General features: G+C 32.9%; 2 protein-coding genes across 14 annotated transcripts; one reads left to right on the top strand and one right to left on the bottom strand.

Moving 5' to 3' along the window:
- Window positions 1–208: 208 nt before the first annotated feature.
- On the bottom strand, window positions 209–5,036 carry Atg10 (Autophagy-related 10). 8 transcript variants are annotated; one of them, XM_076617629.1, is made up of 6 exons: window positions 4,975–5,036; window positions 4,333–4,473; window positions 1,461–1,667; window positions 1,139–1,379; window positions 512–680; window positions 213–410 (listed from the first exon to the last, which is right to left on the bottom strand). In XM_076617629.1, the coding sequence occupies exons 3-6, from the start codon at window positions 1,566–1,568 to the stop codon at window positions 320–322; spliced, it is 609 nt and encodes a 202-aa protein (XP_076473744.1). In that variant the 5' UTR covers window positions 1,569–1,667; window positions 4,333–4,473; window positions 4,975–5,036; the 3' UTR covers window positions 213–319. The 8 variants fall into 8 exon arrangements, with proteins under 8 accessions (XP_076473745.1, XP_076473744.1, XP_076473743.1 ...); XM_076617630.1 differs by lacking the exons at window positions 4,333–4,473; window positions 4,975–5,036 and adding an exon at window positions 2,204–2,636 and having other exon boundaries at window positions 209–410; window positions 512–671; XM_076617628.1 differs by lacking the exons at window positions 4,333–4,473; window positions 4,975–5,036 and adding an exon at window positions 3,369–3,475.
- Ssdp (Sequence-specific single-stranded DNA-binding protein) lies at window positions 4,111–24,909 on the top strand. 6 transcript variants are annotated; one of them, XM_076617614.1, is made up of 14 exons: window positions 4,111–4,252; window positions 5,557–5,629; window positions 5,725–5,786; window positions 5,939–6,023; window positions 6,101–6,142; window positions 6,368–6,454; window positions 8,902–9,009; window positions 9,750–9,824; window positions 9,924–9,972; window positions 10,734–10,763; window positions 11,828–12,039; window positions 12,185–12,355; window positions 12,502–12,702; window positions 23,868–24,909. In XM_076617614.1, exons 1-14 carry the CDS (start codon window positions 4,197–4,199, stop codon window positions 23,928–23,930), a joined length of 1,314 nt encoding a protein of 437 aa, XP_076473729.1. In that variant the 5' UTR covers window positions 4,111–4,196; the 3' UTR covers window positions 23,931–24,909. The 6 variants fall into 6 exon arrangements, with proteins under 6 accessions (XP_076473729.1, XP_033206896.1, XP_033206899.1 ...); XM_033351005.2 differs by having other exon boundaries at window positions 19,639–24,909; XM_033351008.2 differs by lacking the exon at window positions 23,868–24,909 and adding an exon at window positions 14,207–17,833.
- Window positions 24,910–25,546: the final 637 nt, after the last annotated feature.

Here is a 25,546-nt window from a genome sequence, read left to right as displayed (position 1 = left end):
GGTGCTCGAGTAACTTTCAGTTACTGGTTGGGCCAATCGCGTTCACCTACTTGAATTGTAGTTCCACCAGTTGATGCACGTCCTCTGCGCAAAGGCGGTAAACCATAAGCGATTCTATCGGAATTTAAATTGTATTGCTAAATCCGTTTGTTAAGAGCATAATTAAAATTAATAAAATATGCGTATATATAAGGAATATTCCATATTGAAGTAAAGTATTTTAATTTGTTTTTATTTGATACACGCGTGTATACGTGTACTTTCTTAAAGCAATAGGAAATATTACAGTTCAATTCGAATATTTTAAAGTGTATGTACATTACATAGTTAACTGACAATATTCAGGACGTAGCTTAAAATTGAGGGCAGCAGGAGCGACGGTACTCAACCAACTGACTATTTTGTTTTTACTGAAAGGAAAGAAAATAATTCATTCATTTGTGATTATAAATAATTATACTATTGGTAAATATTTACAAGACGATTTTTTATTTCTTTCTATACCCCTTACCTGTTACTTGTAATTTGCAGAAGCTCATGAGACATACAAGGATGCAAGTGTAGAAAAGGTGTACCTAATATAGGATGTATAGCTTGAGATAAATCCTTATATTTCACTTCTCCGTTACGAACGAGGGATTGTGCTTCTTCCGCGGATATTGGATTAATACCTGGGAAATCTACAAAAGTTAATTATACAAAAAAAAACGTCAAACACATGAAACGGTTGTATGAAAAGATGATAAGAAAACGGCGAATTCGTTTAAAAATACAAGACACTGAAAAATTATTCGCAAATTCATGCATTGCCGTAAAACATAGATTTCCTCTATTTCTCTCTCCTTCAGTCATTCTTAATCTCTTTGCTGACTTCTTAGCCTAGTTTGAGATAGGCTACAATCGAAGGAACAATCAGCATTATATCGCCTGCCGCTTTCAACAGGCTGTACATACCCGATTAAGGTCTAGTGGTGATCAGAGAACAATTGTAATAGATGTTTCGTATTTTGATGTATAGTCGTTATAAAATTAACGACATTCACAAGATATCGTTAAAAATGAATCGTAAAGATGATCTTTTTCTTTGTAACGTTTCTTTAGAATTTTCCAATAGTTCGAATAAATATGGCGCGTTCACCTGATTTCCATCCATTAAAATAAAGTATCGGGACGCTGTAGCTCATGGACCATAACACATGATGTTCTGTAACTAATGGTTTCTCGATAGGACAAGTGGCCTCGAAAGGATCTTCTTTCAATACAAAGTCGAAATCATCAGCGGAGTCGTTATTTTCTGGTGTCGAATAATCATTTAAGTTACTATTACTGCATATGTATTGTCTCTCTTGGTGGACAATGTACGCCTCTCCTGGCACATCCTGCAAATCGTGTATAGATATTTGCTATTTTAAAAGTCTCTATTTGTTTAGGGGTCTCAAACAGTAAAAAATAACGGTCACCTTATTACCTCGAAGTTCCCATCGGTCAGAAATTTCACTCGACATTTCTACGAACCTTTCAGCATTCTCGAGAAATTCATCCCACGTGATCGTACCTGGGCCGTCCATTGATATTTGTCAAATCAGACAAATGTGGTACTAGTTGTTTCTATACTTGTTTGCAATGTATTACGAAGGTAATCTTTTACGTTCTAAGAATTCACAGCCCTGGTGACAAGCAACAAATTTCGTAAAAATTTATTATGTACAATTACTATGTATTCAGTTCTATATTATGGAATTATAGCTTTATACATTACACAGCGCATGAATTATTTGTTACATTGTGTACTATACAAGGTATAAGTATATGGGTATTTACTAATAAGTAACGAAAATAAATTGCAAATCAAGGAGTCCTTTTAATTCCGCGAAAATAAAACGCTACTACGCCAGCAATAATATTAATTCTGCTGCGATTCACAGATTTTTATATAAAAATCTTGCTTTAATGTTTTAAGAAGAACTTTAGCAAAAAATTAATGTTAGAAATTCTTCCGCATTTTCCTCAAATTGAAGAAATTCCTTAACAATAGAAAAACGCAACAGAGTTAAAGATAAAAAGATCTATACATTTCCTTTTAAAACTCAATATCTTACAATTGAGTTTCTTAATTGAAAGACTCGAGACTAATTTATAGTACATAGAATAAACAAAGATATTTAATCATAATAGATTCTACTGTTTTCTTATAAGTATGAACCTTTTGAAATAATTGTTCATAGTTTATAAAAATCAATGATACATTAATTCCATGATGAAGTTGAGAAAGGGGAAGCTGTACACCCGAAGGAATGGCTTGTCTCTTTTCTGTCCGACCCCTCGACGCTCAGTCAATTGTCGGCTATTTTGCATCGGCAATGTTCGCTAGTATTCGGTCATGTTCGGTTATCCCCGCTATTGGATACCTGCGCCGAGAGCTTGTATAATGTACGTGTGCGGTGTATACACAGATATACCCACCATGGAACAGTTAGCATCCAATAGCAGGTAAAGTGCAACCAGGAATGTAGCAATAATAGGTGCAATTGCACATAAGTATCTATTTTTCTATTACTAATTTTTACAACGCGTCCCCGATAAATATCTCACAAATAATATATCTAGTCTTTTATAAAATGTTATTCTGTATTTTTCTTACATTAATAAAAAAAATGAGTTCTTCAAACTTTTAAGATAGAAGTACATAAAAAATGTTAGTTTTATATACATTAATAAAATGAACGAAAAAGATGGTAGATGAAAACATCATAGGATAGTTACAGCAAAATTTAGACTATTCAATTTGGAATTTATTAAAATGAGAAAATATCAACTTTACAACTATCGATGGATATACAGTAAAATTTCTATTAAAGAAATCAAAATAAAAGATTTATGAAAAGATACATAATACAAAAAAATCATTCAAATCTTCAAATATGCACCATGAGTAAATCTAAATAAATCTGAAATAAAACCTAAATAAATAATCTTTGAAAAATCTGGTAGCCCTCTGATCACTCTGGTGGCCCTAGTGTTAAAGTGAGATAATAAAGCGGAGTAATAAAATTTAACTTACGTACGGTCCTGACGTGAAAACCAATGGTTGCGCGCGCAGCTTTTATGACCTATAGACGCAAAAAGGACAGAGAAGAGACAAGAAAGAGAAAGACAGCAGTGCTTCCCGTATTCCGTATATATGTGTGCGTGTGAGAACTGCGCGTAAGCCGTGTACGAAACACATTTCCGATCTTGTGCGTGTTTATACAAAAATAAGTTCACTTATATCTTGTGATTGTGTGTGTAAAAGTGACACCGTGGTTCGTTCACTACCTGCTAGGTAGGTGTGATAGAAGAAGGAAAAAGGAAACAAAATAGAAACAAACTCCTATTGGTCGTCCTGTATGTAAGACCATCGAAGTATACGCATTGAGGATCGTAAAATCGGCGTGTCGCTAAAGTGAACTTCACTTCTGACGAGGTGAAATACGAGTGTGTATGTCTGTCTGTTTGTCTGTATCTTTAATGAGGTGAGACGGGACGAGGTGAAGCTTAGTTATAGGTGAGGTGAGGTAAGGTGAGCAGCGAGAGCGAGCCGCAGCTAAAGAGAGTGAAGAGTGAAGAGAGTGAAGTGACCGAGCGCTACTTGGGCATCGCAGTGAGAGGACGCACCGTCGTTTATGTTGAATTTGTAAGACGCAACTTATGTACCACGTAGGTTTTTTTTGATAATCAGTGAAGGAAAAAAGTTAAAGGAAGGGAAACAAAAGGGAAGAAAAAAGGCAAAGTGAGCTGCATTATAGGGGGGAGAAAGAATATAGTGGGAAGTCTACGAACGATGACGACGCGCGTTCGTTCCGCGGTCATGCGTCCACAATTGGCCGAGCCATGATGCGAAGTACTCTATCTAGTATAGGCTGCTGGCCGCGGCAGTGGTACGACGTGTTCGTAACGTGTGTGTGACCCGATAGAAAATACAATAAATCTCTGTTTCTGATAGTTACGTTTCTTCCATTGAAACAAGTGTGTTAGAAAGTAGAAACATATACCTTCGAAAATCTAAGAACCACGAGTATAGGTATAGTAATTAGAAGCATATATTAAGTTGTACTTTCTGCCAGTTCGTGCGGGACTTGCCACGGTGTCGGACATTGCTATCTGTGGAACGAAAACGGTGGTTCTGTTTACATTGGAAAAATTGACAGTCTTCGAGGATGTACTCGAAGGGGAAGGGGACTACGGTACCCTCAGATTCTCAAGCAAGAGAAAAGTAAGTATTATTTTTTATAATAAAATCTATCGTGCATTATGTATTTGTTGAAATAAGCGAGAAGGAGAAAAAAATTTTACCAATTGATCGACCAGTGACTCCATTTTTTTTCTTTATACCAAGCGTGCGTATACTACGTATATGCGTGTAGTAGGTAGTAGTTGATCTGCAAACCGGGCGATCGGATTCGTCGAATAATTCCGGCTTACTTAACGCTGGAACTACCACAGTAATAAAAATCACAAATTTCTATTTTCTCATGGAAATTTTATAGATTTATTACAATACATTTTTCTGGATTCGAATGATTTTTTTTTATAAAGTTTGTTTGTGATAAATTCTTGTTTTTCCCCTTGCATTATATGTGTATTTTTTCATATATTTTTTTATTTTAACTTCTTTGATACAAGTTTTATATTATAATTATTGAAGATAATATTTATGAGCTCTGTTATAATGAATATGAGAAAATCTTGATGCAAACTTAATGAATTAAAATAAAATAGTTAATACGTATTTTTGTAAAATTTCTTGTGATTTATAAGGAATCTAAGAAAATCTAATTTTGTAATTAATTTTTTTCAATTGTAATTAATTATCGTTGTGAAATTAATCTAACAAATTTAGTTTTGAACTTTTATGAATCTTATTGTTTATCTAAAATTGTCTTCCCTGCAATGTGATTTATCGTAAATTCGACTGAAGTGTATGCTATGACTCACTAGAATTACTTGTCTGGCAAAGCAGGCCGATCGGGCGCCATGTTTTTATCGTTTGCAACTTGCAACCAAGAAACAGTTTACGAAAAAATTAGTACGATAACACCTTCCATGACACCAATTATTGAAAATGTAATTTTTTAAATACTGATAATTCTAATTGTTCTTTCTTAGTTTTAAAAATATTATTCTGCGACTGTACTGCTTAATTTGTTGCATTTAAAAAAGTTTCTAATTTTTTAGTTTTGTTTGATAAGTTCGTTTATATACTAATAAAACTTTATAGAAATATCACTTATTAACTGTGATTGTACATTATTTATATTGTGTTTGTATTGTGAAATATTATAAAATCTAATATGCGTAAATATTTTGCCCAGATGCTTGTATTTTGTATTACTTATTGGTATTTCAATATGAATATTTTATAAATTAAACATTTATCGTTGCGAGTATACCTCTTTGGAAACGATAAACAACATTTTTATGTTACATAAAGATATTATTATATAATATGAAAATAATTTAAAATCAAAAAAATAAATTAGTTTTATATTTATCTACAGATTATTTATAATATTTCAGATTAGCCCTGTATGTGTACGAGTACTTATTACATGTTGGTGCACAAAAGGCGGCGCAAACATTTTTGTCAGAGGTAATGATTTCAAATTATTTTGAAAATTTAATGAAACCTGTGAAAAAAAACGATTATATATTATTGGTATAATTATATCTTATTTTGTTACATAGATACGGTGGGAAAAAAATATCACTCTTGGTGAACCGCCTGGATTTTTGCATTCTTGGTGGTGGTAAGCATTAGACATTGTTTTATTCTTCTGCTATAAAAATAACAAAATTGCATTTTATTTATAAAATATTAATTTTCTTCAGAAAACATCCATAATTTAATATAGTTTTCCTATTTATATACATACAAAATAATCAATTAAAAATATTTCAGCGTATTTTGGGACCTATATTCAGCAGCACCAGAACGACGGGATTCCTGTGAACACAGCAATGAAGCCAAAGCTTTTCATGATTATGTTAGTATAATTTTATAATGTGAAAGTTATAATTATATATTACAAATGTATAAACAAGAGATTATTTTTGTTCTCAGGGTTTTGTGAATAGCGGTTATGGTGTTAATGGCATTGCCCATGTAAGTTGAGTTGTATTATTTTTCATACATAAGAAATATGTTTATTCAATCATAGTGTTCTACCCTACATGAATATTTTGATATGATCTAAGACCATGTACTTCTAAACTAGAGTATGTAGATAACAGGGATTGTTACTAAAGTTTGCATGTACATCTAACTGGCATTTAAATAAATTATTAGATGTTGAAATTTGACTGGTAGATAATTATCAAATGATTACAGAATGCTGGTCCAGCGCCTTCACCTATAGGGCAAATGCCACCCAATGATGGTATGCCTGGTGGTCCAATGCCTCCTGCTTTCTTTCCAGTAAGTTTTTTTACATCTTTATACTGATAACAATATTATTTCACTTAATTTCATTGTGTGAATCAAAAAATTTGAAGAGTATTTGAATTATCTATGTCTGTTTATGTATTTTGTTAATGAATAATTACATTTATGTTCTGTTGTTTAAATATGAGTAAAAAGATTAGATAAATATTTATTTTTTATAGAAAACATTATTATTTATTAACGATAGTTTCTTATTTCAAAGCAATCAACTATGAATTTTGAAATTCTCCTACTATAGTCTATAGTATAGTATAATTAATATTGTGAAATATGCCTTTTATGTCTATATGTGCACATATACATACATCATGTGTATATTGTGTTTCAAGAAAGGGAGGGCAAGAAAATAAAGAAATAGTTTTACTGCATATGATTATATATAATATAACATTGTAATCTAAGATATATTATTAAAAATTTTTAAACTTAATTCTTCTAAAAGGAATAAAAACATTATAATCTTTACAATCTTTATTATAGGGAAATCAGACATATTAACTGTATATAAACACATATCACAATATTTATATGTATATACATACATAAATATGTATAAATATCTGTTATCATTGTTATGCCTAGTTACAATTCTCATGCATTATAATTCTACACTTGATTCAAAGCTCTTAACATTTTATTAAATACATCAAGTATAATAAACGTTAGTAAATAAAATTTCTTCTAACTGTAGATTGTTATTAATCAAGTACAGATTGTTAATAAATTTACATTACATATTATTAAATACACCTTATAATAATATATATATATTTCTTGACATTGATTTTTCGGGATAAACAATAATGTTTCAATTTTACATAATACATAATCTAATTATCTATGATATACTGTCATAATAAATAGCTATATTTTATGGAAAACAATTCTATAAATATGATAGTAATTTGTATACTACATATAAAAAATCTGTTATATTATACTTAATTCATGTATAATCAGACCCAAGTGTTACTAATTAGTACTAATGTTTCTTACACATAATAACACAATCCTGTACAATGTTATTCGTCTGATTACTGTCAATGTACACAGTGCCCTTGAAACATATATTTTGTTTTGAAACAAGTGTACATTTGGATAAGATTCTCATGCCATGCTTGTCTATACTGTATCTATGTACTTATTTTCTCTCTGCTATGTATCTAACACTTGTATGTGCGTTCCTTTACCATTTTCACTTTTTGATCTCCTCTCTGCATAAAGCAGATTTCAGAAACTTACCAGGAAAAATTTTGTATAGATGTTAGAGAATAGTTTTAGTTTGAATAATTTTATATTGTAGGTCTATAATTGACAGTGTTCTACCTTGTGCTGACTTTAGTTCTGTGCAAGAACTTCACAGTTGTTTTGCAATAACAAAGTATTGAATATATTTATTGAACTACATTGACAAAATATATTTGTTCCTTCATTCAAGTTATTACTTATAATACTTCTGATCTACCTTGATATCTTAGTATAACGATTTTCAGTCTGAGTTCTGAAAATGAAAGCATATATTTACTCCTAGAATAATATTTTAAGACGGATTTATCTTTCTACAATTCTTAATATATAACAAACTATAAAGATTAAAAATGTCAGCTAAGGTCACACTTTTTAGGATTTCTAATATATTTAATATAAAAGCCTGCATAGATAGTAGTCTAGCATTCAGTACAAGCGGTCTACGAATTTAGTGAAAATAATATATGACCATCCTTTACATCATGGAAAAGATCAAATTTATATCTATATATGAAATACACATATTTTATGTAGTATAAGTTAAGTATACCCTTAGAAACTATAAACATTGTATTCTGTATAAATGGATAGTTTAATGATTCTATGAGAAAAATATATTCTCGTTGACCGCTTATTATAACATCTAAATAACAATATAAGTAGGTGAAAAAAATGTCTAGTTATGCATATATTGCTTGTTCGAATATTTATTGCCTTCTAAATCATTTTAGGATAACAATGTATACGTTCAGATAGAAACAACACGATCTCACTTTGATACATCCATATATATCCATGAAAGAAAATTATTTTATATATATATTTTTATTTATTTATTTATCTTTTTTTTTAATTATCAAAATTTTGTTTTAGTGTGAAATGGGCGGGAGGGAGGGTGTCCTCAGGCATTTAGTATCAAATTTTACTTCGTGGACAAAGTCGTAATTACGAAATAAAGTATTGATTAACGTATGTAGGCTGAAATAAGTATCGTAAATGTAATCTTTATTGGAAACAATATTTATAACATTGTATTTTCGTAATTATAACTTTTAGATTTTTAAGGTGCTGACCAACATAGTATTAACACAATCATACCCAAGCCTTCTAGTCTAGCTGTTGCCTGGATCGCAGTGTTGCTACATGTCTGTCGTTTGCGTTGCTTGTTGCAGAACAACTCGACAATGCGACCATCTCCGCCCACACACCCCTCATCACAGCCATCCCCCCAGCACCCCCAGCCACCCCCGCCTCCACACTCGCAGATGATGTCCACTCAGGTAAGCCTCATTCGACACATACACTATCACTCATGGAAAATCACTCAGTCCACTCTCATTATACCATATCATCGTGTACCTATGACTGTTTGCTCGAAATCGCTTCTTTTCCTACCAAAGTTATTTCTACTGTACAATTTTTAACCCGTCATTCTTCAAGTACAATGTATAGAATATACAAACAGGATTCGCTTAAATGGTTACGGATAATGATATTGTTTCAAGCACAGATTTTTTGTATCTTTTCTACACTTAAATACATTAACGATTAATACATGATTTTGCAATATTGTATTTATTGTACTCCAAAAAGAAACAAAATAGTTTTATTGAATATGTGTAACAACAGAAATTTTAAGGTAAGAAAAAAGGTTTCTTTAATATTGCACAATGTAAAAAAAATTATCATTTTTGTCTGTAATGGGCTTATTTTAAGGTAAGAGTTGTGTTAAATGCACATCGTACTTCGACTCAAATAATCTGTTCTTTGTTGAGTATAAACCCCTATGGTTTGCAATTCTATTTCCACATTAATATAACACGTGTCCTCCAGATGCACTATGATGATTTCTATCAAAGTGCATATATTATATTGCCTAATGTGTGATCAATTGCTTGTTGCGGCTGCCTGGTGTGTCAGTTTTGTGATATACAATAGTTATAACATTCTGGGGTTTTAGCTATATAATTATATTGGCAAACATAATTTACTTAATGTATAACTTCCTGACTTGTTACAGTTCATGGGGCCTCGATATCCTGCTGGACCAAGACCTGGAGTACGTATGCCACAAATGGGAAATGATTTTAATGGGGTATGTATTATTATTTTACCAACAGATCAAACTATTGTAAATAATGTACATTAAATTACGATTTGCAACAATTATTGACATATTGATATTTTTATTTAGCCACCTGGACAACCGATGATGCCAAATAGTATGGACCCAACTAGGCAAGGTAAGGGCTCAGTTATATGCTAGATTCACATTGATTTTTTTTCTGGCATTGACAATAATTGCGAGAGGAGAATGGCATAGACGCATGCATACCAAAAACCACACAGCAATAAATAAATCAGTAATTATTAAAAGTGGATTGGATTGCTGTGATGTGGAGTGGATTGGTTTTTGAATTGTCTAGTTACGTGCAGTGGTGTAGTTTTCAAGTTAAATCATTATAATTAGCATTATATATTTATATGACTCTATGTATTCTTGCTTTCTTTTTTTGCATTCGAGATAAAGATACAAATTTAATGTTTCAGTGATGATTAGACTAAACATCTTAATAATAATGTAATGTTAGTATATATAATAGTCCTATATACAATCCTATAGTTGTTATAATTGTTTAAGAATTTTTTATTATAAAAATGTTGCTAGATATTTTTTTATACATTTTTTTGATTATCAAGAAATATCGTTTTAAATGATCTATAATCTTATTGCGACATATAAATAAGGATTCAAATAAAAAAAATCTGACGTGAATATATTATTTAACAATATTTAACAATAAGGATTTAGAAGCAACTCGTTAAACTAGTATTTAAATATACAATACAACTTGTCGGTATATGCTATAACGATATATTTTCGTAGCATTAAAGTAATATTTACAACTTTATTCACTATGCGACCGCAAAGTAACTAGACCTTACCGCCATCAACCTGACCTTACCTACCTGCCGTACTAATGTGTGCTCTTGTGTTCCTCAGGCGAAGCTGGAGAATTTGTAGGGTGGCAAGGTAGGAAGCAACCCAGCAACCAAATCACACTCACATGACTTAGTCAAGCCTAACTATTATTTTTTCTCCTGCTCGTTTTAAAGTTTCTGTTCTCACTTTTTATGAATAAATGCACTAGCTTCGTTTCTTTGTGCGATACTTGCTCGTCCGATCTTGCATTCAGTATGCCAATCGTAATTTAATAATAATAGAATCAATGTGTTGAACTTGAGAACAGTTTTTTATGTACAAAAAATGATCACATTTAAAGAGATTCTTTATTTTTATATGTGAAATATTAACATAGATATATTTATATTTGTAAAAGAAGAAGGAATAACTGTTTTAACATTACAGTTTCTCATTGCATAGGTATAATGCAATAATTTTGTGGCTAACAAAATATATCTGTTTGTTATTGTCATTGTCAATCATTGTAGCGTAAATTTAACATATACTAAGAACTATAATGCAGTTACTTGCTCATTACTTTCTCATTCGTAACGTTTTAAGAGAAAAAGATTCATGTGTTCTTAAAAAGGAAAATATCATCTTCAACTATAGAACAATAACTTTACAATATTTTACAATTGATTTCATATCACATAAATGTATAAAAATATTGCTGTATGATGTCGCAATCCTTTTACTAGGTATTAATTGAATGATTGTCTTGTTTGTTATGTATCTGGCGCTATTATCTTCCTTTGTCAAGTTAAAAGCTCATACGTTTGTAAAAGTTACTTAGTAGCGTTGTTTTTCATCCTTCGCATGAGCTTTGTTATTTCATTAATTTGTGTAGATGCAAATTACCAATTTAGCATGTCATCCACTTGCTTTACTATTACATATGACTTCGGCAAAGCATGACTCGAATGTTTTAATTCTGTAGTAAAAAAGAAGACAGACAAAAGAATAAAGATCTAAATTAAAATACTCTTTTTCATATGTTGAAATATTTTACAGACACATGATTTGCCGTTGATCCAAAGATTCACGATTAGTGTTTAGTATTAACATAAACTAGAACAGTATTAATATTTACATCTTTGGGAAAATGCATCAAAAATTGTTTTTATTACTAGCTCCTCCAGGCATGAATCCTATGAATCCAAGGATGAATCCTCCACGAGGACCAGGAATGGGTCCAATGGGACCAGGAAGTTATGGACCTGGAATGAGAGGACCACCACCTAATAGTAGTTTGGGACCTGGAGGTCCAGGAGGCCCTGGTATGCCACCAATGAGTATGGCTGGACCAGGGGGTAGACAACAATGGCAACCTAATACATCCACGGTACGATTACGATCTGTACATATTTAAAGAGTTTATTCCTGTTTAAATTAACAAAATGTTTTTTATATATGTCTTTATATATATTGTCAGTGATATAATTAGATAAATGTTCATATTATAATTCGATAATGAATTTTTATTTTAGCCAATGAATTATTCATCATCATCACCTGGTAATTACGGAGGTCCACCTGGTTCAACAGGTCCTCCAGGTCCAGGTACACCAATTATGCCCAGCCCTCAAGATAGTAGTAATAGCGGTGGTGAAAATATGTATACCATGATGAAACCTGTACCTGGAGGAAATATGCCTGGTGTAAGTAACTGTCTACTACTTTTGTATGATTTTGATTTAGTAATATCAAATATGATTCATTATAAGACAATATTTAGTTTTGTTCATGTCTGTTAATAAAGTATATACAGATATAATAGCAATAATAATTTGTTCGATTGTATCAGGACTTTCCAATGAGCGGTGGGCCAGAAGGTGGTCCGATGGGTCCTATGGGACCAAACACAATGGGTCCTGTGTTGAATGGTGATGGCCTTGATGGAATGAAAAACAGTCCAGCTAACGGTGGTCCTGGGACACCTCGGGAAGATAGTGGAAGTGGAATGGGTGATTATAATCTGGGTGGTTTTGGAGGCCCTGGTGAAAATGTAAGTATTAGTAAGTTTTTTATACTCTCGGTAACAGTTACTCGACGTGTTAGTATGGACTTATATGCTACCATTTCTTTTTCTGTGTAAATTTATATTCCTAGTAAACGTGAATACTTTTGGATTAATAATAATTAAAAAAGAAATTAGTGTTGATCTTTATCGTTGATATTTCTGGTTTGAAATATAAGTCCATATTAGAACTGACTTTTCTTCTAATTATTCAGCAATTAACAGATTCAGGTGCTTCCATCAATGCGTCAGTTAGTTAATTATTCTGTTAAAATAATTTGGGTCTTATTACATTTAGAGGGCTTATCCTCAAGCTTATTCCAACCACCTGGTTAATGCTTAATCTAAAAAGTATCAATATTTGATAAAAATTCGAAATATTCTTATTTAATCATTTAGGCTTCTTTGGGAGATTTAATTTAGATTACCCACTTGCATCTAATGTTATAACTGTTTGGCTCATATTGTGTCTAACTATTATCATACTAACAGTATGACTAATGATGCAAACATAAAATGGGTATAAAAAATCACGAAACATTTAAAGAATTCTTAATTTACTAAACAATGAAATGTTCAACTTGTTAAAAAGTAGTATTTTTTATATCTATAAAAAATTAAATGTTGGTGATAAGATAAATTTTCTATGTTATGGGCTGTTTTATTAAAGTACTTTGCATAATATTAGTGGAAGGTCATAGCTAAAAATCATTCTTTAATGATTCTTTAATGCCTGCAGTAATAAAATGCTTCAAAACATTTTCTACCCATTTTATACTTACAAAAGAGTATGAATCAACTTTCATAAAATAATACACAAGATATTCCATAAGGTGTATCGTATATGATAACAAAGACACGTCGAGATGATGATTTTTAATAATTTTCAAAATATTCTTATCAGTGCAATATTAATTTTAAATCTCCTTTTGGCTAATCGAATTTAATAACTGTCATAATAAAATTAATTTAGTAATCTATCTATATTCATTCGTTCATGGATTTTGTTTAAATATATACAATATTCTTTGTATACAAATCTCGATCATGGTTAGAAAATATAAGAAAATATGAACTTGCTTGGTACATATAAATTTAATGGTGTATATACACATATATGACGTATGTGATTCATTTTCATGGCAACAGTATAAAGGATCGTGTGATACTTTTGCGGCATTTGTATACGATAAGCGATATAAGACCGAATTCCGTTTTATAACTCTGATGGTTTTTTAAATACTTACAATTATTTCGAATGACAGATATTCTCGTCTACAACCATGTCTCTTATTAATATTTTTCAAGTACGATACGCCTTGCGGGAAATCGTATATATAATATAGTATAAAATAATCGATTTCTTTAACGAGCGCGCACAAACGGTATATTCCTTCTTTAATCTTACGTTATTATTTCGGATTGTGAGTAGGATTCTAAATTAAAAGAATAATCAGTAATCTCGCACGTGCGCCTTCTGTATTCCCGACAGTTTTTTTAAAAAATCAAGTCGCCTTGGATCCAGCCCCGAGTTCGTAGATGCCGTAGATTTCCCGATTAATCATGCAATGTGGAAAAGGATGATACGCAAACCCTGAGTTTTATGTCACGTGCGATCGTCACGTGGTACGCGATTCATAACGGTTTCGTCAATGGCTCAAGCACGATTATTCGCTCGTGTCAAGATAGAGAACGGAAAGCAAACGAAATGAGAGAAAAGAAAAGATACAGACATACATTCGCGTCGACGCATCTCGACTTGCGTTTGTTAATTAATCGCTCCTAATCAGTTAGGTTAGCATTTAAGTGCTCATTACGCTATTATTACGAAACTATGATACTTGGATCATTTATAACACGCGCGCGCGCGCAAAATACATTACATAAATATTTAAAAGTATATATATATATATGTATATATTCTATATATATATATATGCTTTTCTTGCTAAATACTCACAAGGTTGCAGACTAGAATTTTATGACTAGAATTTTATGATTCTTTTTCTTTATTTTTATTATTACTTTTTTCTTTTTTAAATATAATTATTTCTATACTTTTTATTATCGACAGTACTTTTTATCGACTCGTATCAACGCCAACGTCTATTTATATTTATTTGAATATTAGCTTGTAAGCAAAGGTGCCTGAAAAACACGAACTACTGTGATTATCAATCGCATAATTGTTAATCGATTTCTAATTCTTTTCTCTATCCTATCTTTCTTCTTTCGATGATTGTTATTTTTTTTTTTCTACTTCATCTGCCATCTTTTTTCTTTCTTTAATTGCACCGCTAGCTCGTCGCTAGCTAACTGGCTTATTTCTCATCCTATTATAGAGTTTGGATTCTAAGCAGTATTAGGTTAGAAAATAATATACGCTATATTAAGTGTATGACAGGTAAGACGTAACAGTCGTTGAAAAATGGAAAAAGAATCTTTTGAAATTTCACTACAAAGCTTTTGCGAAACGCCTAATGAATTTTACATCGATAAACAATTTCAAATTTTATTTATTCGAATAATCGTTTTCGTATCGATAGACGTATTAGAGGTACATTTGCCTAATCTCTCGAATCAAATTCCTTTTCATTGAACCAATAAAACTCTGTAATGAGGTGATCAAATTAGCCGAACTCAGACCGAGTCCCTCCACTATTTGCTCAGAATTCATTATATTGGTAGAAAAGTAAAGTTTGCGCACCATCTATTCGCAGCCATTGACATCGCAATACTTCGCGCGAGTATATACACGACTAATTAGAATTAATGGATCATTTCCGCCTAGTGCCTTGTTTGGAAAAAGAATGTAGGTACCATCGTGTATTTTAATGCAAAACGTCGATATCCTTAGTGAACCGAAAGCTAATGAACGCGTACAAATCTAGTCATGCGATCCCACGATCGAACTATATTTTAAAAATGAGGATTTTTTTAATCGATCGATCGACTAATGCAGGTATTCGAACATAACCTCATTTTACATGCACTTTGCATTTTATTTTTTGCTACTTGTCCCGTTGAATAATATTTCCTAAACGTACGAATATTCTATGATTCAGATACTTATTTCGTTAGAAAGTTCCTATTAAGATTTAATTTAAACGAGATAACATCGAAAACAGCTTCGTAGCAAGTTCCTCAACTTTCTTTCCTAATGAAAGCGTACAGCAATATCGTATTTCCTATTTGAACGATATGCTGTACCGGCGAGTATTGCGAGGCGAATGGCGTTTGCGAATAACTTAACGAAAAAAAAGTACTTGGGCAAAAATGTATAAAGAAAGATGTTATATATATAACGTACGCATGGCAATATATAGACGATATATATATAACGTAATTATTTTTGTATGGAATAAGAATCATAGACGGTGTAAGTACTGAACCTACATGAATGAGTGTGACAAAAATACAAAGAAAGAGAAAGAGGTAATACGGGCCGATAATGGAGAAAAATATATCGTGCGAACCTCCCGGAATCCATCCGTCCGTAATGGTTATAGGTCAGTACCGGACTATGCTGTGCTGCTGTTAGTTGTGTTTAAATTAACTTAAACTATTAAAAAAGTAAAAGGTATTGATATCAAATTATGTAAAACGATATAAGAGAGGAGAGAAAGAGAGAGCGAGAGGGAGGGAGAGAGAGCGCCAATTGCAAGGGTATGCTCTGGGAGCACCGGCAAGATCGATTATGGTCTCGAGGGCGATCAAACACGCAGGTCTTTTTACACATGATTATTGTGACTTCTCGAGAAAGATTCTGTATTATTATTTCTTTTTCTTAATTTTTTTCTTCTTTTTTTTTTTTTGATACTACGAGCCACGCTTTTCTTACTTTTAATTTTACATATTTTCTATCTTTTTTTATACATTCATACATAATATACATGTGTTTTTATATATAATATATGCATATATATATTTACAATATATATAATATATATGTATATATATTTGCAATATATATATAATATATGTATATATATTTACAGCATATATATATAATATATGTATATATATTTACAATATATATATATAATATATGTATATATATTTACAATATATATATATATAATATATGCATATATATTTATAATATATAATACATATATATATATATTTATTATATATGTATATATATATTTTAAAAAGTACACATCTTTTATATTTATGACATTATATTATAAGATGAAGGAAAAATGTGACGATTATATAAGGAACGAAAAAGTTAGCGACATCAGGTATAACAGTTCTAGCGCACTTCTTCGCTGTTTTTCTATGACTTTGCAATTATTATACAAGTACGATTTTCAAAGCTTTTATTATACGAAACAGTTGATAAACGCTAGTCGGATCATACGCATATACATATTATGTTCTGCAATTCGTTTTACCGAATTGAAAGTGCAAAGAATCGATAAACTGAGACTTATTAATAGTGAAAGAAGACTGTCTTGTTTAGTATTTTTAGCATTCAATATTTGTAAGGATATCATCGTAGAGATATGACTGCTGCTTGCCGTTGTTCCGGAGTATTCGCCATGTCAATGAAATGCGTACTTTTAATTGGGAGAAAGGAAGTACACACACATACATATATACAACGAAAGATAACTAAATATTCGCTTGTACCAACTTTAATACGTTTAATCGGTGCGACTTGCACAGTATATACAAAGAAACGCTCGTTTAATTTGTTGCAACAGGCGAAAAAGTTGGTGATAGCACGCGGTCAGGGTTCGAAGTTCGTGACGAAGAAATAAGCCAAAATAGAAAGAGTAAACGTGGAATTGTTAACGATGATAAGAGCAGTAGGTAGTAGTCTTTTCGTTGCTTGTAACACGACTCGTCGTCGTGCGCTGTTCAAAGAAATTTCGAGAGAGCGTGCTTCGAACCAATATATACATATGTATAATATACGGATATACATATATATATATATGGCGTGAAGCGCATCAGAATGGTACTTTTAAAAGAAAATCGTCGATTTTACTTTTAATACAGCCCCACGTTGTAAGCCACATTAATGAATGGCAATGAATATTACATTTATTAATATATGCCTAAACCAGGGGAGATCGAGACAATAAATGTAAACCTGTTACACTGAGAATACTGCGTTTTTCTTTTTTATTTGCGTTCAAATCCGCAGGGTGCTGGCTACTAGACATTTATATATGACTATCTGTTTTCATATACACTTTATGTCTTTTTTTTTACTTGTTTTATTTATTTATTTTTACGCAGTCGATCGATTTAAGTTTTTTTGTCTTAGACACACTGGTAATCACATGTCACTTGTGTTTCACATTGCATTATACGTCGCGACGTCGATACCGCCATCAAACGAATGTTTCCGTTTGATCACTTACTGTCCTCGTATTTCCGCGTTAGTTGCAACCGAATGCAATCCTTAAACTAATTTAGTCGATACGATATAGTTGTTACATGTATTTTTGTCTTTTTTTCTGTTTTTTTTTCTCATCACAAATCACGTGATATTGGTTCTAACACACACACACACACACCCAGGTACACGGAAGACATTAACATTCGTTGCTTTTACAACAAAGGCGATATATGTAACTAAAGTATGTGTTTCTAACGTCGCCGTAATATTGTCTACATTATACAAATTGCCGCTAATATTAACAACGATGACACTTGCTTACATGATCAGAAACAGTAAACTCAAACTAATACTATGCACGCGTATATACACTGCATAATGAATTACAATTTTGATCTGTTCTTCCGGTATCTGGTACAAATCGAAACACACCATAAACGGATACTATCGTATATTGTGGAACACAATGTTTGTGATTTACTTAACCGTCCTAATCGAACGGTAAATATCTTCAATTTCTTCATCTTTTTTCTTTTTAAGATCTTTTAATGTCTTTTCATCGAACGAAAATCGCCCTCTGAAACACAAAGAAGAAATAGTGAAATCTGATAGCTGTATATAGTACTAGCCTGTACTGACCTGTAGCACATGGATGCGTGAGCGCAAAGCGATTGGTGGATTGCGAGATCGTATCGAGAAACGATTCAAACGGAAAAAAGTACTTCAATTAAGCAAAGAGTGAAAAAAAAAATTATTTTAAGAATCCGTGAGGAATGACACGTCGAGTTTCTATGTTACAATTTTTTCTTAATCTCTAAATAAGAATTTTTCATTGTTGGTTCACTCGGTGAGGTGTGCGTGAGTGGGGGGCAGGCAGCGCACACGGAATGCGCAAGAAATTTTTTTTATACATTTTATTATATTTTTCTTTTTTTTTTATTCAATGTTTTTTCTGTTTTTTTTTTTCTTTTTGTGCTCGATACGGGCTTCTTTTTTACATAAAGTCCATGTGTTGTGGGTCAGAGCGCCCTGGAGATGTGGAACCACACTTCTCTCTTCTTCATTCGCGGTTCCCAAAAAATCAAAACCAAGTTTCTCTTCCTAGTTCTTTCATATATATCCTCTCTTTAAGTTTTGCGTTTCACGAGCCCAGCCCCTTCACGACGCACCGTCACCGCGCTGCGCAATCACTTACGCAGCATGTCAGCGTTTTTTTCCCCGAGAGTTCACTTGGGATCAGCGAACTGCGACGAACTTTCCTCCGTCACCTGAATTTCTTTTTGCAGTACCTTCACCGTGACTGGGTTCGATTAATCTCTTTATGTACTTTATAATCGGTTGATTCTATATTTTAACAAGAAGCTGGAAAAGGAAATTACATTTCCAGGGAATATTTGCATGTTTAAAAAATTCAGAGATTTGAATATTGAAACATCAAGGGGAAAAGTATTCTCAGCTCGCTGATGAAACGCTGAAACCAGTCCAAAACAAAATGGGCAAGGTATCGCCTAATGGTGGACTTGCCTAACCTCTTACGTGTAACCGACCTGGTGTTGGTTGATTCGCAGGATCAGACTGAGTCAGCGGCCATACTCAAGATCAAGGAAAGCATGCAGGAAGAGGCGAAGAGGTTTGAAAAGGACTCAGATCACCCCGATTATTATATACAATAACTCGTCACGAGTCGTTGGGCCCTGAGACCAAACTAACGTTTTAAGAAAAACAAATCGCAAATCGATTCCCCTCTTTCTCTCTCTCTCTTTTTCTCTCTCTTCCTTAAATCCAGAATTCTCCTCACTGCACTTGTACTCCGCAATAATCTCCTTCCTTTCACCAACCCCCCAACCCCCTGCAACTTCGAATCGAGGTACTGAAAACAGTGTGCAGAGACAAAGGAAAGGAAAGAGTAAGATAAATTGAAAAAAGAAAAGGTTAAGCTCCGTGAGAGTGCACGAGATTTACGTAGAGATTGTAGAAGCGTTTTCTCCCTTTGCGAAGTGAGGGGGGCACATCCCAAGATTTTTTCATCCTCATCCGGATCACGGAAAGGATCTAACCATTTAAAGTAAGAGAGCACTGTTTCATGTAAAATCTTTCGTAACTTCGCGTTGACGTACATTCTTCAAAATGTCTCCATAATAATATACACAATCATCTTAAATCATTGTCAATCGATGATACTCACCGTTTTTGTAAGTGAGCACGGGCTCAAGATGTTTCGAGCGTCCTCGAGTATGCTCTCTAAGATTATGAAATCTATTACGTTCCAACATACTCGAATGTTTCTCATTTCGAGCAATACTCACGCTCGAGTTGGATTTTTCATGCCGACGAAAAGTCGAATGCCTAATTGCTCATTACCGTCTGCAATTCATACAAGTGGACCCGTTTCGACGTCGTCTTTTCTTTTCTTTTTTTTTTTTTTCCCCTTATAAACTCCTACATCGTCTCCTTCTTTCTTAGGGAACCTGATTTTGTTTCCGGAAATAAGAACAGGAAAATAATAAGTGCTTCCTTATTGGCCCTAAGTTAAAAGAAAAGTATATTTTTTGTACAGTTCGAGAAACAGTTCAAGAGGTACATGTGATGTTTTTATATATGAAAGTAGTAGTCATCTCTCCTCTTCTCTCTGTCCCTTTCTTCGAACCCTTCGGTTTTTATTTACACGTTTTTATGGAGTATACTTGAGTGACGTTTCATCGGTTTCCTACATCGTCTGTTCACAGCGAATAGTTTCAGTGTATAAAATTATTAAAAAAAAACATAAGTAACTGTGATAAGATAGCGTTTTAAATGAAACATTACACAACATACTTATACTATCGTATATCTGTTCGAAGGTAGAATAACAAACAATCGTAGTACACACATCGAGTGTACGCTCGAGTAACACCACTTTTATACGTACGTTCTGTACTGATTTCAATTAATATTGATACAAATGTTGGTTCCGTACGTTGACGAAACGATTCCTCTATTTTTATTCAAACAATCGAAACTTTTCGCATGCGCCTTCTGCGAAACTGTTCTCGAAACGAGATCGATCGATACTGATATCTTTGATACGACAAACTTCATGATTCTGTTTGAAAAGAAAACCTATCGTCACTTTAATGTAATAAGTTTTGAGATGATACATTATTGAGAGCTATAGCTTGGGTCGTGTTACAAATAAAAAGATTTTATAATTTCTATTCAAAATAAGATCTTCTTTTCACAAAATGTCATCTACGTTTTGTTGTGAAATATTTGTAGACGTAAATGCTTGTTAAATTTTTTTTTTTTTTTTTTTTTGGAACGATCGATCGATCCCGCGTAAGATTGTACGTCAGCGCAGCAATTTGCGAGTATTGGTAGCATAATACCTGTACTCGTTATTGTGGCATCATTCTACGGTCGATCTGTCGGCTATTCCTTCCGAGAAAAGAAGCATCGATATCTTCCATGAAGTTATATACATACATATACCCGAGGAAAGATCCACGAGAACGCAACGCCTTTGTGCTCTTTTTCTGTCAATACAAAGAATGCGATTTTAAAAGGGGTCCCGATAGATGCTAGTGTTAGAGTGGTCAATGGTATCGATATTATCGTGTGCGTGAGACGAAGAAAAAGTGACTTCTTAATTTATTTACAAGAGGGAGTAAGAAACTAGGTACGTTAGGTTTATCGATCGTTCAACGTGCTCTATGTATAGTATGTACAATAGTGCCACGTTAACTAACCAAGATTTTGCTTTGTCAACTGCCCGTCGCCTATCCTCACCGATTCTCGAAACTGATATTATCGAGAAGAGTTTGGTGCTCCTCAATACTCTTAAAATTCGGATCACAACGAATAAGATTCGATAACCTAACCTCGTGAAAGCGTTGTAAATCGTTCCCGTAAATGCATTTTTGTTACCTCGACTGGTTTTTTTTTTTAATTGACCGTTTAGATTAAGGCATTTAAAATGCTTGTGAAATATCGACTACGCGCCAAGCTTTCAAGATTTATCAAAATATCCAAGACCGACGAGACTTCTAAGACTTAAAAAACACCCGAATTTTAGGGCATCGAATCCTATTTGAGGTTATTCCAATTTTTCATTACATGCATGCATTTGACGCGATTTGATGTGCTTGACAATTTATCACAGGTTTCTGGTATTACTTACATAAAATAAATCAGTGTATGTATCAGGTTTCCATATCTCATTTGTATCCCATAAAGAAGAGAGATTCTCGAAATATCCTAGACATATACCTCTTTCGATAACTGATCAGCTAAAATGTCGAGCCGCGGGCAATTAGCGAAGCACTACTGTACATGGCAAGGCGGGAACATGCGAAACGATATGATATCGAGTGTCGAAAAATTGACTAATGCGATGCAACGTCAAGCGATTGCATCGATAGCGTTGTTCACATCGGTACATTTGCGTTTAGGGAGGACTTCACGGGCATTGTTAACAGTTGCACAGACGTTGCAGTCTCGATTGTGTTGTGCACAATTGGATCAGATCTTTATTTAACTCGAGAAGCGCACAGTACTGAAAGGCTGCAATAACATTATTTCGAAAAAAAAATCGAACACTCGGTTATTAGGGAATTCGCGAGAATTCGCTTGTATTATCTGTGTCCGAACGAGGGGAACCCGACGAAACGGTTCTCGAGAGAACGCATTGTTAAAACTCCCCCTAGGACTTAATCCGATATGGTGGGAATCCGGCCAGTGTGCGTCGATAGTACACACGAAACAAACTTTCATTCGAGACGATCGTCGTTTGTCGATTACGGATAAAAAACAAGTTATGTGTAACTGCCAATGGAATTTGTTCTTTTTTTCCTTTCTTTCCTATAGATTTCATTCTTTTACCATTGAATTTTTCAGTATTCGCAATAGCAACGTTACGTTCACGTTGAATGAAGGTGCTTACTGTTGATGAAACATATACAGGGAGGTAATAAAATCAGTCAAGTCTTAACAAGGTGAAACAATAATTCGACATGGATGAATGTAGAATTGTTTCTTGTTCCTAATATATAACGCAGACACAGTTTAGATACCGCTGCGTTAATCGGTGTCTGCGATTAATTATTTATTACATAAATATTTTTCATCAGATCCGGTTTTACGACGATGAATAGATAACGATTAAGTAATCCTTAAATTGGTAATTATTAATTAGTAATTATTAATTAGTTAAAGATTTATTAACAATTACGGCCTCACTATATCTCTTTCATCGACTATGCATTCGGTACATAGGCGAGTTAATTCTTTTAATCACATATAGTATCGTGTTTGTCGCTTGATAAAAAGCGACATTCGCAAATATGAAGCTGCGTAAAAGCAGCGAATTGCGCAACGGACAAACGTGAACGTAACTATATAACAGGATGGAACAGGAATTAACTTGTTGTTTGAAATCCGATCCTCATTCGATGGAATAATCCTGGTCACCGTAGAATCACGATAAAGTACGATCGTAACTCGTCCAAAGGGTAAAGAAAATTGAATAAAGTGTATAAATTTTACGTTCGCCTGTTTATCTCCTAGTTCGTGCCTCAAATCTGGGAATGGCGGCGTGTATATACACACACGTGTATACTATTCCGGCGTAATTAAATATAAATGTATAAGTTGTACAAAATGTCGAGTGCAATTCGGATTAAAATAACATATACAGCGGGATACGGTGTTCCTGCTAATTGCGCGAAACATCAAAACTGTATTGACATCCGCCCTTTTATCGTTAAGAAATTTTTGAATTCGGGTAAATATATTTTGTTATCATCTGTGTGTATTGTTACAGCTGGGCGAAAGAATTTCATGGCAAAGAGGAAGAATGGAAAAGTTGATGGATTATATATGGTGATATTTTTTTACCCGAATTTAAAGATACGACACGTTCGGATCTCAATACTTTTCGGAACGTTTCGCGCGTCTACTTTTAATGTATATTTAATTTTTTTATGGGGATCATTTTTTGTATGGTCACCAAAAATTTACGAGTTTTTTTTTTTTTTTATTTTTCTGTTATTTCGTTCGTCGTCCATAGCGATTCGTTCCAACGAAATAGCAAACAATTTTTTTTCTTTTATGGAATAGATAAGTATTATGATCAAAATTTTAATGTAAAAAAAATTTAGAGGGATGTGTTGCGTTAAATGTAGACCAAAAACTTTCAGACGAAAGAAGTATATAGTTTGTATTTGATCGTTTTTAGCGCAGAATAAGTTGTAAAAGATCACGAGTTTAATCGATATGTCGAGAGGATATATATAAGAAAAGATATTTGTATATTGTTTAAAATGAGAGTTGAACTTGCCGTGATTAGAGAAGAAGTAAGAGGAAAAGAAAGAAATGATATCTCGTGTACTATTATTGCGCGTTACGATTTCGTAAGATAATTAGGAATTTATAATAAGTAAGGGTGTTAGGTTGGCAGGAAAACAGTGATCGAGTAATTTTTAAAAACGTATTAAAACGAAAAAAAGAGGAAAATAATAGAACAGAAGAATATCCTAGCCGCGATAAAAAGAATCGAAGTGTGTGTAAATTATAAAATCGATCGATAGCGAAAAACTAGAGATTAACAGAAATCAATGAGCTGCCATCGTTCCCAACCCTTTTAACGAATGTTTGCATTCAGAATTAAAAACGTAAATTTCTTTCTATAATTATTTACCTATATAACTATGTAACTGACACGAGCTGTACATCTTGCGGCTGACCTCACGTATTCTTTAAATTCACGCATAATTATAGACATAATTATAGATATCTATTACGAGTATAGCATTCAAGTAGTAAGTAATAACAATAAAATAATGGAATAAATGTCATCTATCCTACCAAGTGTCCAAATTGTTTTCTGTATAATACCTTCCGCTTATTAGCAAATTCTACTATGCATCTATTTTCTGCAGAAGGCGACATCGTTATACTAGAAGACTCGAGAACGTTCGTTATTTAGTTGTATCTTATTTTTGCTGGTAAGTTATATATTATATTTTTATTTGAATTATAAAATTGGAGAAAATAATTTGGTAATTTTATTTATGATTATATTTTTTTGAAACAAAAAAGGAAAGGAAAACGAATACAATATTGCGATGGTTGTGATGGTTGACAGTTAATCTTCAAAATAGAAAATATGATGAATGATAATAATAGTAGATGGTTTTTAAACTGATCGTAAATTCTCTAAGTTTGTTAAATTATACATATATCGCTTAATGTGATCCCAATAGAAAATCCATGCAATTCAATTTCATTGTGTCATGAAGGTTAAGTATGTGAGAGCAGCATGACGCGGTATACGGATTTCCTACATTACCAGTTAAACTTTCTAGAGCTCATATAGTATTAGGTCATTGTTGACGTTTTTTAAACCAACATCAAGAACTATTATGGAGTCACGAATCAATGACCTGCAGCGCTCCAAGCGGTAAACTTGATACATTCGTTCGCCAATGTCGTAAACACGAT

The sequence above is a fragment of the Bombus vancouverensis genome, chromosome 4 (assembly GCF_051014615.1).
Source record: "Bombus vancouverensis nearcticus chromosome 4, iyBomVanc1_principal, whole genome shotgun sequence".
In the NCBI taxonomy this organism is placed as follows: Eukaryota; Metazoa; Arthropoda; class Insecta; order Hymenoptera; family Apidae; genus Bombus; species Bombus vancouverensis.
Note: the sequence above shows the minus strand (reverse complement) of the source record. Positions and strands in the feature narration are given on the sequence as shown.

Bases quoted from the DNA above. Each gene is read 5' to 3' on its own strand.
- Ssdp (XM_033351005.2), top strand. From the start codon at position 4,197: ATGTACTCGAAGGGGAAGGGGACTACGGTACCCTCAGATTCTCAAGCA. The intron at 9,010-9,749 runs GTAAGCCTCATT...GACTTGTTACAG, and splicing joins CGCAGATGATGTCCACTCAG to TTCATGGGGCCTCGATATCC. The intron at 12,040-12,184 runs GTACGATTACGA...TTTTTATTTTAG, and splicing joins GGCAACCTAATACATCCACG to CCAATGAATTATTCATCATC.
- Atg10 (XM_076617629.1), bottom strand. From the start codon at position 1,568: ATGGACGGCCCAGGTACGATCACGTGGGATGAATTTCTCGAGAATGCT. The intron at 681-1,138 runs GTGAACGCGCCA...TAACTTTTGTAG, and splicing joins TTTTAATGGATGGAAATCAG to ATTTCCCAGGTATTAATCCA. The intron at 411-511 runs GTAAGGGGTATA...CTTTCCTTTCAG, and splicing joins CTGCAAATTACAAGTAACAG to TAAAAACAAAATAGTCAGTT.